The sequence below is a fragment of the Rhinolophus ferrumequinum genome, chromosome 5 (genome assembly GCF_004115265.2).
Source record: "Rhinolophus ferrumequinum isolate MPI-CBG mRhiFer1 chromosome 5, mRhiFer1_v1.p, whole genome shotgun sequence".
In the NCBI taxonomy this organism is placed as follows: Eukaryota; Metazoa; Chordata; class Mammalia; order Chiroptera; family Rhinolophidae; genus Rhinolophus; species Rhinolophus ferrumequinum.
The window spans coordinates 84,268,719-84,284,714 of record NC_046288.1 but is presented as its reverse complement, the minus strand read 5'-3'; the positions used below and the strand labels follow the sequence as shown (position 1 = coordinate 84,284,714).

The 15,996-nt window shown below is 49.0% G+C and overlaps 1 protein-coding gene across 2 annotated transcripts in view; it reads left to right on the top strand.

Annotated features, from left to right (window-relative positions):
• Positions 1-10,709: 10,709 nt before the first annotated feature.
• Positions 10,710-15,996, top strand: part of PPP2R2C (protein phosphatase 2 regulatory subunit Bgamma) — a 109,500-nt gene continuing 104,213 nt past the window's right edge. Inside the window, exon 1 of one of the 2 annotated variants that reach the window (XM_033106459.1) lies at positions 10,710-11,003. In XM_033106459.1, coding sequence (XP_032962350.1) covers positions 10,934-11,003 — 70 coding nt within the window. In that variant the 5' untranslated portion in view covers positions 10,710-10,933. Of the gene's footprint in view, positions 11,081-15,996 lie in introns of both variants that reach the window. The other variant, XM_033106460.1, reaches the window with a different exon arrangement.

Below are 15,996 nucleotides of genomic sequence, written 5' to 3'. Positions count from 1 at the left end.
TGAAAGGTGGTGTAAGCACTTTAGAAACAGTTTGGTGTGTGATCTGTATCATATACAAACTATTCTATAAAAACGGAAAGTTCTCCAATTCATTTTATGTTAGTATAAATTTGCTAAAAAACTACAAGAAAAGAAAATTATTAGTCAATCTAACCTCTAAACATAGGTGCAAAAACTCATAAAAACATTAGAAAAACAATTCACGTAATATATATATGAAAATATCTTATGACAACGTAAGGTCCACCCTGGGAGCATAAGAATGTTTTAAAGATGAGATGTTGCCTTAACTCACTCCATTAATCAATTAAAGGCAAGAAGCCATATGATCTATCAATGGATGCAGCAAAACAAAGCATTAGCCAAACAAAAAACATTTATTATCGAAATGAATACACCACATTAAATGTCAACACTCATTCCTGATAAAGTCTCTGCAAAAACTAGGGAGGATGAGAAAGGGTATCTATCAAAACCTAACAGCAGACATTACTTTTCACGGTGGAACTTTAAAAGGCACCTCAGACAAAGGTGTCTTGTGTCACCACTGCTGTTCAACTCTAACTTATATCGGAACCAACTGGACCAGACAGCAAATGGGTGGTGAATGGCAAGGAAAAGCCAAAATTGTCTGTAATTGCAGGTATGATTGTCCACATAGAAAATTCAAGAGAATCTGCTGTTAAACTAGTACAACGACATGACAGTTCAACAAACGGCTGGATACAAGACAACATGCTAAAACCTTCTGAACAGCAATACCAGTTAGAACATATAAGAGGGGGCAAATCTGACTTAAAACAGCTGTCAAATCTACAGGACACTTGAGATGAAATGTAAGAGAAGATGCACCAGCATTTATGGAGGCAGCATAGCAGAACGGTTCAGAGCAGAGCCTGCAGCCCAGAATGCCTGGCTTCACATCCCAACCCGACTGCTTATGGGCTTGGGTAAATTACTCGATCACGTTGCGCCTCAGTTTCCTCATTTTTGAAAGGTAGACCATAATATCATCTACCTCAGAGGGAAGCTGGGTAGATCAGTTGAATTACATAACAAATATTTAGAACAGCTGGCACATAGAAATGTATAAATGTTTGCTGTTATTGCTATGAAGAAAAAGACAACACTTCTTAGAAGAACATGAAAGAACATCTGAATAAACAGAGACAGACCACGTCTATGGCTAGGACAATTCATATCAGACATATGTAAATTTTCTCCTGGTTTATTTATATATTCTTTGTAGTTTAATGAAAATGACAACAGGATTTTTAATGGGAACTGACACACTGAACATTTATATAGAAAAGCAAAGTCCCAAGAACAGTCAGGACAATTTTGAACAAGAGCGAAGATTTTTGATCTACTTGACACTGACTTATTATAAAACTCTACTGTCCCAGGCAGGGTCGTACTGGTACATGGCCAGATAAAAAGACCAATGGAATAGATTAGAGAGTCCAGGAATTGACTCACACATCTGTGGGAACTTGGTATGGGAGAAAATTGGCATTATATATCAGAGGGAGAAGGATGAACTATTCAATAAATGATTTGGATATTACGTTCTTCATGTGGAAAAAGAATACAATTAGATCCCTACCTCACCCCAAACATAACAGTATGCTCTAGATGGGCTAAATTTAAATGTAAAAGAAAGACATTCTATAGCTCATCTTTATAACTCAGGAGGTAGTGAAGTATTTATTGAACAGGACACAAAAGGCAAAATACTTAAAAGAAAATACTGATAATTTTCACTCCATCAAAATTAGTGACTTCTCTTGGAAAAGAGTACTGCAAACAAAATTAAGAGAAAAGCAACAAATTAGAAGAGAATGTTTGCAACACACATAGACAGAGAATAGGTAGTAAAATTATCTAAGAGGCTCCAGGAGATCAGTAAGAAAAAAAGCCAACAGTGGAGAAATGGGCAAAAGGAAGAGCAGGCAAGTCACAGAAGGGGACATACCAATGGCCAAATGGAAAGATTATCAACCTCACTATTAATCAGAAACACAAACAGTCATCCTATGGCTCACTCGTCAACTTGCCATGCATTTAAGTTAATTCCAAGTGTTACTCAGGCTGTGATACACTACTGTAGACATGTACATTATTTCTGATTTGGCAACATGTGTGAAGTTAAATATCTATGTGTACCATAATCCTGCCTCCATGTGTCCGTCCTGGGAAACCCTTACACTTGGGTACCAGGGACTAGGTAAAATGATGCCCATGCAGTATTGTTTGAAACCTCAAAAGATTAGAAACGACCTAAATGCCCATCAAGGTGGGGATGGGAGAACTAATACCTTAATGGTAGTCACTTGGGTGCTCAGAAGTGTTTAACAACCTACTATCTAGGGGCAAAAAGGCATTAATTTGCAGCAGGTGCTTGTTTCTGGGATATAAATAGCCCCACGATGGCTGATCGCTAGCAATCACCATGACATCACTGAATGCAGAGCTGGGAGGACATGGCACAGCTAGCTCTTGGGAGAAGGTTTCTGGGGCAGGCTCCAGCACACCATTGATGGCTTTCTTTCAGCACTCAAGATCATTGATGGAACTAAGTAGTGCTGAAAAAAGAATGCTTAGAAAGTAAGCAATTTGTTATATGGAACCCGAATAGCCATGGCAATCCTGGCAATCTTGAGACATAAGAACAAAGTGGGAGGCATCACGCTACCTGACATCAAATTATACTACAAGGCTATAGTAATCAAAACAGCATGGTACTGGCATAAAAATAGACACATAGATCCATGGAACAGAATAGAGAGCCCAAAAATAAATCCATGGCTATATGGTCATTTAATCTACGACAAAGGAAGCAAGAATCTATATTGGGGTAAAGACAGTCTATTCAATAAAATGGTGCTGGGAAAACAGATACATGCAAAAAAATGAAACTGGACCACCTTCTTATGTCATCGACAAGATATAAACTACAAGAATAAACTCAAAATGGATGAGAGACTTAAATGTAAGACCTGAAACCATAAAACTCCTAGAAGATAATATAGGAAGTAAACTCTCAGACATTACCCTTAGCAATGTTTTCACTGATATATCTCTTGGGGCAAGGGAAACAAAAGAAAAAATAAACAAATGGGACTGTATCAAACTAAGAAGTTTTTTTCACAGCAAAGGAAACCATGAACAAAACAAAGACATCCTACTGAATGGAAGAAGATGTTTGCCAGTGATACATCTGATAATATTGGTTACTATCCAAAATTTATAAAAATACTCATACAACTCAACACCAAAAAAAAAAAAATCCAATTAAAAATTGGACAGAGGACATGAATAGACATTTCTCCAAAGAGGACATACAGATGACCAATAGTCTTATGAAAAGATGTTCAACATCACTAGTCATCAGAGAAATGCAAATAAGAACCACAAGGAAATATCACCTCACTCCTGTCAGAATGACATCATCAATGAATCAACAAACAACAAGTGTTGGTGCGGATATGGAGAAAAGGGAACCCTCGTGCACTGTTGGTGGGATTGCAGATTGGTGCAGCCACTATGGAAAACATTATGGAGTTTCCTCAAAAAATTAAAGATAGAACCTACTTTGTGACCCAGCAATTCCACTCCTGGGTATTTATCCAAAGAAATCCAAAACACTAATTCGAAAAAATATATGCACCCCTATGTTTACTGCAGCACTATTCACAATAGCCAAGATATGAAAACAACTAAAATGCCCATCAATAGATTATTGGATAAAGAAATTGTGGTACATATATACAATGGAGTATTACTCTGCCATAGAAAAAGAATGAAATCTTGTCATTTGTGACAACATAGATGGACCTAGAGAATATTATGCTTAGTGAAATAAGTTAGCCAGAGAAAGACAAATACCACATCATCTCACTTATATGTGGAATCTAAAGAACAGAATAAATGAGTAAACTAAACAGAAATAGACTCAGAGATACAGAGAAAAAAACTGATGGTTGCTAGATGGGAGGGGAGGTTGGGGGATGGGGGAGAAAGTGAGGGGACTAGAAAGTACAAATTGGTAGTCACAATATAGTCATGGGGATATGAAATACAGTGTGGGGAATATAATAAATAATGTAAAGATTATGTGGCGTGTCAGATGGATACTGGACATATGGGGGGATCACTTCATAGATTATATAAGTGCCTAATCACTGCACTGTACACATGAAACTAATATAAAATAATATTGAATGTCAACTAAAATTACACACACACACACACACACACAGTGCTAAAAAATGTATACATATTTTAAGAAAGAAAAAAACTGTATTAAAATTGAAATAATATATACCGATAACAAAAGATGAATACAAGTCACGTTTGACTTCTGCGATTACAAGAGGTGCTCAAAGTGGTTACCATCAGTGTAATTTTAATACAGTTTTTTCCTTTCTTAAAATGTGTATACATTTTTCGGCATCCTCTGTGTGTGTGTGTGTACACACATTGTCATGGGACATAAAGTACAGCATAGGGAATATAGGCAATGGAATTGTAGCACCTATATACGATGTTAAATGTTTAGTAGATTGGGGGGGTGATCATTTTGTGAGGGGTGTAAATGTCAAACTATTATGTTGTTTTGTACACCTGAGACTAATAATAAAAAAAGAAAAGCAATTTGGAATATGGTGCAATCAATAGGATAATGTTTGTATAAATTTTAAAATTACATGAGATGATATAATGCATGTATATGTGTTAAAGAATTGAACATGGCTGGGAAGAAAACATAAATTTTGAAATAATGTTTCCCTTTGGAAAGAAAAACGTGAGGATTAGGACTCGGAAGGGATGCAAAGGAACTTCGGTATGTCCCCGTGGTTTTATTCCTTACACAGAAAGAGCCGAAGCAAATATGGCAGAATCTTCTTTTTTTTTTTTAAAATTTTTATTTATTTATTTATTTTTTAATTTATTGGGGTGACAATTGTTAGTAAAGTTACATAGATTTCAGGTGTACAATTCTGTAATACATCATCTGTATTTCACACTGTGTGTTCACCACCCAGAGTCAGTTCTCCTTCCATCACCATATATTTGATCCCCCTTACCCTCATCTCCTACCCCCCACCCCCCTTACCCTCTGGTAAGGCAGAATCTTTATTGATTCCTTTTAGATCAACATTCAAAAGGTGGAGGCTTGTAATAATACACTCTAATCTTTGTTTATCTGAAATATTTCGTTAAAATAAATACAATACAAAAATAAAGTATGATCATGATGATGTTAAAACAAAACTCTACCTTGAGAGGCTGTGGGACACACCCCAAAAGGTTCTTGGTAATTAGGTTTGGATTCAGGACCATAGATTTCCATTTTCCTTTATTTCCACATTTTCTATCATGAGTAAGTGTTCCTTTCACAGTGGCAACAAATCACTAAACTTGGGAGTGTTGAGCACGATGACAGCTCTGGCCCCTCCTGTGTTGACATCTCTGTTTGATGGGCGTTAGAGGGCACCTCTCAGAATCCTAGCTACTCTCCACCCGGAGGCACTGTGACCTAGCCTGGGGGTTTTTGTCCAGCACTTCACTGGAGGAAAGACCCCTCCTGGCACCGTCTTGGGCAGTCTCTACAGGATAAAAGAGATGGTTCACAGTGATGGAAAGAAACCAGACACCACCTTGAAGCTCCACCTTGGGACCTGGGTGGTCATGGAGCCATACTAATCCTTATATTAGTATGGGTGACAGCACAAACTAATATTATGTATGATTAGTATACTGCTAGTATGGGTGACAGGACAAGCTTTGGATTTGCACAGACCTGGGTAAATCTTGGCTTTGCCATTTACTAGCTGAGTGACTTGGCAAAAGTGACTTGGTGCCTTTTTTTTTTCCCATTTATAAAATGAATACTGTAGTAGATTGAATTATTGTAAAAAATGTTTGTAGCCTTTCCCTGGGGAAGACGGTGCTTGTGTGCTCCATTGAGCTCCATTGAGGTCATGTGGCCATGGGACCTGTTGTGTCTCTCCCTACTCTGTCGAACTTGTGAGTGGTAGTTATGTGACTCACTTGGGCCAATGAAGCTGTACACGTGAGCTCGTCGCCCCCGTCTCTCTGTTTTGCCTTTCTCATAGGCCCCACAAGGTCCAAATTTGGGGCCACTCCATCAGCCTGGTTCCCACAGTAAAGATGACGATAAGAGCTGGAGTCAACTCGCGATGGATGTGTAGCATGAGTGAGCTGTAGCTTCTGTAGACCACTGCACTTTGAAGGGTCAACCATTGTTGCAATATAACCTAGTCCCTTCTGGCTGAGACAGAGTCCTCATGTTTTGAGGACAGAATGAGCTAACATATGTGAAGTGCTTCGCCAGCACCTGGCATAAGGATGTAGCAGTCAGGATAGGTGAGGTTATAATGTAGTAACAAACAAGCCACAAATCTTGATGACTAAACACATTGCATCTTTGTCTCTCACTCACACTATAGCTCTTATAGGGGTCCCTATTCTTTGTAATCATTCAGGGACCCTGGCTGATAGAGGGTCTATCTTGATAGATGCTTTTTCAAGACTCTGAGTGGGGATGGGGGTAGGGAATAAAAAGAATCTGACAAACCACATGCAGGCTCTAAAAGCTCCAATTGAGAGGGACGCCAGTCACTTCCCTCACATTTCACCACCCAAAGCAAGTCATGACTACACCTAATTTTAAACAGAACAGGAAGTACAAATCTACCCCAAGTGCAGAAGGAGGCAGGAAGCAGGACACATGGGGGCAGCGGTAGACCTCCCTGTGGCCATCTGATGAATGGTAGCTGCTGCTAGAGTTACCACTCATCATGACATTTAGGCTGATCCCAAAGGGTGAAAAGCCAGCCGTGGGAAAGGCATTCTAGGCAGGGACAAGTGTATGCAAATGCAGTCCTGAAGGCGCCTGCCTCGCCCAGGAAACTGCAAATGTTCAGGGAAGAGCAGATGGTGCACAGAGGGAATGGACTAGAGGTTGGCAGTTTGGGGCCATACTCGGAGACCTAGACTTTAGCACGTGGAAAGTGGGAGCCGTGAAACATTGGCAGCAGGAAAGCGAACATGGTCAGTTTTCAGTCCACATGAGGCAGGGGTGAGTCCCAAATGTGGCTGAGGCTGGCACGAGTACGAGGAGGTTTTGAGCGCTCTGAGGGCGAGTCCACAGGGCTGGAAGATGGACAGGCTGTGAAGGGCTGTGGGGAGGGGCGAGGATGACTGCAGGTCCTCCGGTGTGGGGAGGAGAGTGCAGTGGAGGAGGCAGCATGGCTACCATCACTTACAAGGCCAATAGCTCGGCCCAGGAGGTTGTGGCGCCTCAGGAACTCTCTCCTATGACCTCCCTCTTTGGTAAACTCTTTGACATGAGTCACGGAAGCTCTGCACCACCTGCCAGTTCCCCGATGAGAACATACAGCCAGCGGAAGTCAGTCCACGTGAGTGCTGAGACAGAGCTTTATGCATAGTAACCCCCAAACTGAAACAAGCTAAATGCCTACCAACGGGAGGGCACACTGCAGTGTATTTCCACCATGGAATATTAGACAACAATAAAGTATGAACCAACTACAGCTGCATATATAAAATAGTGACTGAACTTCAGAAATAGAATGTTGAACAAAAGAAACCAGATAGAAAACCACTCACGCTCTAGGATTCTATATGCAGAAAGCCTCCCAAATAGCAAACTCACAGCATAAGAAGTCAAGAGGGGGATTTCTTTGGGGTGGACAGAGTGGGTCAGGAGGAGGTCTTGAGGGGTGGCAGTGTCCCCTTTTCTGCTGTGGGTGGTAGTGACACAGTGTTTACTCCGTGATGAGTCGAACATTGAACTTTTGTGCACTTTCCTGTGCACACACTATACGTCCATTAAAACAAAGCTGGGGGTGGCGGGGTGGGGGAACAGAGGCAGGCCGGGACACAGCATTTCAGGGACACGAGAAGAAGCACACCTTAGAGAGCACTGAGCCGCAGAAGGTGGCCTCATGAAGTGAGAGAGTAGTGGGCTGGCCTGCGGGGTGGCAGCTGCTGAGGTGTCAGCTCAGGGGGGAGGCCAGCGACTCGTCTGCTGGTTTACGAACAGGAAACTCATTACCCACCCCAGTGCCTTTTGGGGAGGAGAAGTGAGGTGGTAGTAAGAAGGCAGGTTGGTGGGGGGCTCCAGCAGCGAGTGGGAGAGGGGGAAGAGGAGATGGCAAGTGTGGACACGTTCTTCTGGCACTCTGGTTGTGAAGGGGAGGAGAGCACCAAGCAGGCAGCTGGAAGGGGACACGGGACCAGGACTGGTCTTTAAGGGGGAAAAGGCTTGGCCATGGGGAGCTCCCAAAGGGATGCTGACAACCTTCACCGTGTCACAGAGGTCCTCTGCCCTCACCCTTTATACAACAGACCTCCCCTCACCATCCATCTCCACCCGGCACCCACTGTGTCTTCTCACTCATTATGACCTACATGGGACATGTTCATCTTATCTGGTGGCTCTCACCCCACTAGGAGGTCAACCGCACTGACGCTGTCTGCGCATAATAGATGCTCAACAAACATTCGTCATGAATGAATGAAAGGACGACAGGGAGGAGTCCTCACACGGAGGAAGGGAGAAGGAAGATGAGGACAGAGGACAGAGTGGCAGGATCAGGAGCTTGGTCTTGTGCTGAGGGAGCAGAGGGAGTGATGAAGAGGAAGCCGTGGATGGTGTGAGACTAGCGGGGCGCAGGAGGTGAGGGAAGGGCCTTGGTTCTGATGGGGGCGTTGCAGGAGAACGGAGGAGACAGTCTGGAAGAGCCCTGAGGAGGTCCAAGGAGACTGCATGGGGGTTGGCAGGGGCATGAACAGCAGCTGGTGTTCAGCCTTGGAGCCCAGTGAGGCTGGAGACCACCAACTCTGGGGTCTCCAGCCTAGCTCAGGATGCGGTGGATTGCTGTGTTGGACCAAGGCAGGCCTCTTTCCCTCTGGTCCTTGGCATCCCGGAAGATGGGGTGATGTTTCAGCAGAACTGACGGAGGGAGAGCATGATCTTGACCCCAAGATCAGAGAGGAGGGGTAAAGGACCTGAATGGGGTGAGGCCCAGCTTGATGATGATGATGCGCTCCCTGGAGCACCCCTGCTAAACCAGAACTGGCCACGTCAGCCCTGTGAGGCACCTCCTGTGCTCACGTCTGTTTTACAGGCCAGGTTGTGCTTGCCCAGGCCCCCTCGCTGGCAGGACTTGAACCCAGCCTGTTGTCTTCCAGTGTGTGAGGCTCAAGTCATTTTACTCAACTGACCGCAAGAGGGGAGGAGGATGGAAAGCCCAGCTCTGGCTGTGGGAACTCCCTCCCACTGCCCAGAAGAACCCTCAGGCGGCAGCAGCCACCTTCCCCATCTCCCATAACCCACCCTCCGTGCCCAGCCCCTCTGTAATTTGGGCAGCTGCCTGAAAAAAACAGAGAGAAACAAAGTATCACAGAATTCCAGGACTGAGGGAGATGGGCCCCACCTCCCACCTGTGGTTTGAGCCCCCTCTGCTACCCCTCCCAGGGCAGTCTGCACCGTTTCTCCCCTCCCGTTTCCAAAGAGGGTTTGCTGAGCACCTAGGAAAATGCCTCTGGTTTGATCCATTCCTTTCCCAACGCCTCTGAAAACCACCCCTGGGACCTGTGTTCCATGCAGGAAACTCGATTCATGAGGCAAGAAGGCAGCCGGGAGGAGGTGGCAGATAGATCAGTGAAAGGGGACATTTTTGAGGGCCTGTTCTGTGCGAGTCACTGTGTACCATGTGATGCAGAGTACACTGGTGACAAGGGAAAGGGAGGGGGTGTACACTGGTGCCTGGAAGAAGCCCAGGGTTTGGTGGGGAGGAGGAGGGAGTGGAGGGACCCGCGTTTCCCAGCCTGTGTTTGGAGTGTACCCAGTGCTGTTTCTACACTAGCAAGCAGAAAGGTGAGCATGAGGAGCGATCACGGAGCTCTGCCTGGAGGAGGCTAACTACCCCCAGCCATCTCATCCAGACCTTTGCGGTGTAGGGTGCGCCCCCACCCCACTCCCCCACCCCCAGTCCACCCCCCAGATTCTTCCCACGCGTCCAGTTGAACGCTCCGGAGCGCCCTCAGACCGAGTCTGACCCCACCTCTCCCACCAGTGAAGGGGATCCTTGCCCTCCTCCTCCCAAGGCTCCCACTCCCCAGAAGCGCCACCTTCAGCTGTCCCCCACCCCCTGCCCGTCCTTCTGGTGGCTGCCCTCTGTGCAGCGCAGCTGCCCACCTGCCCTCCCATCTTCGAACCCCCCACCCTTTGGTCGTCTCTTCCATAATTGGATCACCTGGGCACTCAAGGTGCCCCCTAAAGCGCAGCTGACCAGCGAACTCCCCACCCCGGCCCCCGCCCAAGCTGGCCATCTCCTTCCTCCCTTCCCCGCGGGCGCACTTGGGCACCAAAGGTGCCCACCCACGAGGGCCGGGGCGCGGCTCCACCTGCAGCGTGCTGGGAGGCCGGCGCGGCGGGCGGCGGGGCCGCGGGGGCGGAGGAGCGGGCGGCGCGAGGGAGGGGCCTGCGACAGCAGCGGCGGCTCGGCCCCGGCTCGGTCGGCGCAGCGCCGCGCGCGTCCCCTCCCGCCGCCGGCACCAGGCCGCCGCCGCCGCCGCCGCCGCCGGGCGCACGGACGCAGCGCGCACCGTCCCGCCGGGATGCACGCCCGGGCCCCGGCCCGCCCCCACCCGCGGCCGCCGCCAGCCCGCCGCGCGCTCGCCTGACCGCGGAGCCCGCCCGGCCGCCCCCGCCCGCAGCCCGCCGCCCCTGGCCGCTATGCCCGCCCCCCGGGGCCCCGGCGGCCCGCGCCCCTGCTAGGCTGCGGCGGCATGGCCCGCGCGCCCGGCGCGACCTCTGCGGATTGCATCGGTGTGCGGCGGCGGGGCATGCCCAGGGCACCGGGCACGGCCTTCAATGGGCGAGGACACGGACACGCGGAAAATTAACCACAGCTTCCTGCGGGACCACAGCTATGTGACTGAAGGTAACGTACGTGTTGTCTGAGGCCCCCTCCGGCCGGCCGCGGCGTGGGGATGCCGTCGCACCGAATGCCCTCCGAAGGTTTGGACCGCGCGCTGTGTGTCGTGTCCCCCGCCCCGGGTCCGGGAGGGAGGGAGCCCCAAGGCACCAGCCGCCGCTGCCCAGCTGCCTGAGAGGGCAGCGCCCTCCTCCGCGCCGCCCTCCGGCAGGCAGTTTTCCGTCCCCAGGCCTGGTGGCATCGCGTGAATCGGCCTTGGCCATCATTTTTTAAAAAGGCCATCCTATGGCTAATCTGGTGAAGAAATCCCGGGGAAATTTAATGGCTTAGAATCCTGGGTTTGCCATTTCAGCCCTGCCCAAAGCCTGCAGAATTTTCTAGGCTGCCCACTCCCCGGAGATGAAAAGGGACCCAGAAGAATAAAATCTGTTTGCCAGAGTCCCCAGAGCAGCTCTCTGTCCTCGGCCCCTCCCTGTCCCTCCAGAGGCAGGGTCCCTTAGTGGGTGGGAGAAGGTGGCTGGTTTGGGGTTGGTCTTTTATTCCTCGTGAGTTATACAGAGACAGAAGCAGCTGGCCCCAAACTGTCATCATTGGCCAAAAAGAATTGGGGCATGCTACCCACCACGGGCCCTGAATTTGAAATCCCCTAAATTGGCCCTACCAGCCCAAGCCTAACCCCCGCCCCGAGGCTGGTGGAATTCGGAGGGTCAACGCCCCTCTTACAGGGTCCCTCTGTGCCATCTTGCCCGGGGATGGATGGGCACAGCTCCCGTTGCAGACGGGGGCCTGCGGAGTGAAGCTCTATGCAGGATGGGGAGAGCTAGCTGCGGTGGGGACACGTGCTGGAGACCTTCCCGGGTGTGGGGACACTCTGGATATTCCTGGGGGCTGCTGGAGTGGTTGCACGAGTTTTTAGCAAGAGGTCCCCTGATGCGTGCTCCAGTGGGAGGGGCCCGGGCTTTGCATGCCTGTGGGGCTGGGGAGCGTGGGTGCCTGTGTCACGGAACCTGTGTGGGCTCGGCGGCGGCGGCGACTCCGCGTTGCCACCTGGCTCTGCCGGAAATGAAGCAGAGCTGGTAGCGGAGCCCTGCGGAGGCCGGGGGAAGGCTGGGCCCGCTCCGGGAGGGCTCCCTGGCGTCCTGATCCGGAGAGCAGAGGCTGGGTGTGTGACCTGGGCGGGGGATGCTAAGGCGGGACGCTCCCCATCCTGGGAGGAGAACCGCTGAGTCATGCTTTGATGATGCGTGTGTGTGGAGAGAGGGGGCAGGGCTGCCCAGGGCTGGGTGCAGGCTCTGCCCCAAGCTAGGGCTTTTTGGGGCCCAGGGCGCCGAAAGCAGCCCTTTGTCACCTGCCTCGGTGAGGTTGAGGACGGATCAGTGTGTGTCCGGGGTCCTTTCTGCTCCCAGCCGGCTGAGTGGCACAGGGTGAAAGGCCTCTGGGTTGCTGGCAGGTGCCCTGCGGTCTGGCTCTGGCAGAGAGAGGGGATCTTGGCAGGTCACTCTGGTCTGGCTTTCTGGAAGAAGCCTCTGTTTTTTCATCTCTACATTGAGGATGAAGGGACAGAGCACAGGACTCAGTGATTAAAAGTAAAAAGCGCCTTGCCTGACCCATAGTGGACATTTGCAAACATTCGTTTCTTCATCCTATCTGCCCCTTTTATTTCATAAATTCACCAGCTCCTGGCAGGGAAGAGCAAGCGGCAAGTGCATAGAGCGTAAGAAGTGATGATTTTTAATTCCTCTTCATTCATTCAACAAATAGTTACTGAGTACCTACTGTGTGCCAGTCACTGTTTCAACCCTGAGGACGGGACCGAGATCCTGCCCTTGGGCCGCCCACGTTCTAGAAGGGAGTCTTGTGATGTTGAGCAGTCTCTTCTCATCCTCTGTTTCCCCATCTGTAAAATGGGAGTGACTAATACCATTCTGCCTACAGGTCTTGGGGTTTCTATGACGGTCAGGAGAGATGGTAGATGAAAGAGCCACCTCGAAATTGCTAACTAGCAGCTGAAGTATGTCGAACTCCCATGATGCTCTGGGGCCTCGCACAAAATCCACATACCCCTCATCCCCATTTTACAGATGAAGAAACTGAGGCTTGGCCTTTGTCCATGCCCCAGACTGGGTGCCAGTTGTGTGTAGGGGACAGAGCTCAGGTGCTAGGGATGCAGAGAGGGAGAAGATCAGAAGCTCCTGCCATCAGGCAGGGCAGGGTCTAGTAGAGGAAGCAATAACAATAATCTTAGAATTAGAGTTATGTGATTTCTGGCCTCCCTGCATGAAAACAGACTTTCACACTGTTGCCTCTTACTTGCATTTTGTGCTCAGAGCACAGGGTAGTCCCGGATTTGGATGTCAGACAGATTTGCGTTCAAACCCAGCTTCTGATGTTTCCCATGCTGTGTAACCTTGGGCAAGTTACTAAATCTTTCTGATCTTCACTTTCTCCTTTTGTAAAGGAAGAAATAATGACTCACAAGGTCGTTGGACAATCAGCGATTTTGCTAATATAGAAAGCACCCAACCCAGCATTTGGTCTGTTAGAAGTATTTAAGTGGCATCGTTATATTTGAAAAGTCTTATTCCTGGAAGAGCTTTGTGAACAAATAGTGGATGCTGGGAGTTTGCAAAAGACTCAGGTGTACAAATGCCTGTTCCACCTGGTCATTTGGTCCCCAAACACTTGCTCACTACACCCCAGTGGTGTTGCTCTACTTCCTGTTCCTTAAGCAGGCCATTTTCCTTATTTCTAGGCGTGTGCACTGGTTGTGTCTTCTACCCGGAATAGCCACCTCCGGCTCTTCTCATGGCTGACTCTTTCTCAGCCTTTACATCTCAAGTTAAATGTCATCTTCCAGTGGGAGTCCTGCTTGAGTTCCTCAGTCTTTTGTAAAATCTTGAATTCCTTGTGGAGAGCGTAGGTTTTGTTAGTCATTCACACCTTGGTGTGAATTAGTCAGAACAGCTTCCCTCCCCCAACTTTGGACTAAATTCAGCTGATGGAGGGTTGAGGGTTGGGCATGGTACAGGTCACCTTGAGGCACAGAGAGCTTTGCATGCATGGCAGGGTATTGAGCGGAGCAGTGCAGTGGCGGCTCTTAGGGCAGTGGAAGGACCCAAAGAGACCCTAGGAGAATGCCAGGAAATCTCTGTGTCTTTAGACGTTTATCAACAGCCAGCTAAAGCCCCAGGAAGGACTCTTCCTGGCTCTGTTCTCTTGCTGCAGCCCCAGGACACAGCTGTAGGGTGTGTTGAATAGGCTCTTCTAGGATGGACTGGATGTACAGCGTCCATCCATCCATCCTGCACACAGCAGCGTTTACCCAGCTCAGCCTCCTCTCGGTCTGGTCCTGGGCAGGCAGTGATGGACCAGACGGGAGCTCCCAGCCAGGGGATGTGGCAGGTGCAGACGAGGTAGATTGTGGCAGTGGCTGGGTCTCTTTGGGAAGTGACAGTCACTCCCAGATGCCTGATGGGTAAGGCATTTCGGGGACTTGCTTTTCTGCTGGGATCACGGCTTTCCCTTCCGGGAACATCTCAGCGCTCAGCATCGGTCATGTGCACGTGCCTCTTTCATCCATGGAAAGAAACGTACTTGTTTCTCTAACACATACCTTTGCCATCCTTACGTATTCCGTGTGATTTCAGGGCAATCAGTTTCTCTCTACAGAGTTATCCTGATTTGACAGTTGAGGGAATGAAGAGGGAGGTCAGAGGAGTGAAGTGACTTGCTCAGGAATTGGTACGGTCAGGAGGGGGTCACAGGCCTCTCTCCGTCCAGCGTTTGCGCAGGTTCTACCACCTGGGATTGTCTTCAGTTTTTGAACTAGTTGTGCCCCCAGCTTTCTGCCCAGGCCTAAACCACACTGGAGAGGGGGTGCTGCCTGTGGGAGACCCAGCAATCAGCCAAATTTGCACCCAGTATTATGGCTGATTTCCCAACACTCAGTTCTCCTCACCCCCCTGAGAACATAGGTGGTTCCCAGCAAGAGACCCGCCGCCACCGGCTGGGTCAGTTTGTTCCAAGAGTCATCCCGTCCCTCTTGCAGTGACTGGTTCCAGAGGGACACGGCAGTCATTCTGGAGGTTGAGTGGAAAGTAGAGAGAGCTCAGGCAGCTGGTGCCAGTCTTGTGATGGAACATAGAAGCCCCCACTGTTGTCAGCAGCCACCTTGAGACCATGAAGGGAGCACGTCTTAAGCCAACAACAGGGTTGATGGCAGGGCAGAGAGCAAGTGAGAACTGGGGACGGTGACATCTGTGACTCCTGGATGAACGAGGCTGGATGGCCACCCACCTCTTGCTGGAGCAGTTCCCTGAGCTGGTACATGTCAGACCTTAAGCCGAGTCTCTGTTACTTGCAGCCAGTGACACCCCCACTCGCACAGCCTTTCTTGGTTATCTGGAAACCCACGAGGCTGCTATGCCACTCGTGACCACGATTCGAGATACATAAAATCTGGAGAAATCTCGATTTGTTTGCTTTCTGTTGTTGGAAGCCTCTTCGATCTCTTTTATTGCACTCAAGTCAAAGTTGCCAGTTCTGATTTCCCCACATGCGGGCTACGGAGCAGGTGTTTCCAGCCAGATGAGATTCCCAACGTCTGGTGTCAGGAGACGCGCGTTCCTGGTGGGGCCTGGCTGCGGTCTCCAATCCCAGGCGGGCCAGTCTCTCTGAGCCTTAGTTCCATCTCAGGATTGTTGCGTACATCACTGGAACCCAGGCTGTACAACTGTTTGATGTTGTAATCTCTACTCCGTGAACTGCCCACCCTCCTTATGAAAGCAATACTCTCAGTGAACTCACGGCATTAGATGGTTTGGCGTATGTGGACACGCCCAGCCTGGGACCTGGGGCACAGTCAGTGTTTAATAAATACTGTGCACTAATAACAATGTCCGTTCTTCAGGGGTCAGAGTTAGATTAGCTCTTAGAACTATCATCAGACTGGCCACCCCCACCTCATGGGGAAATTGAGGCTAAATAGGGGGAGATTGCT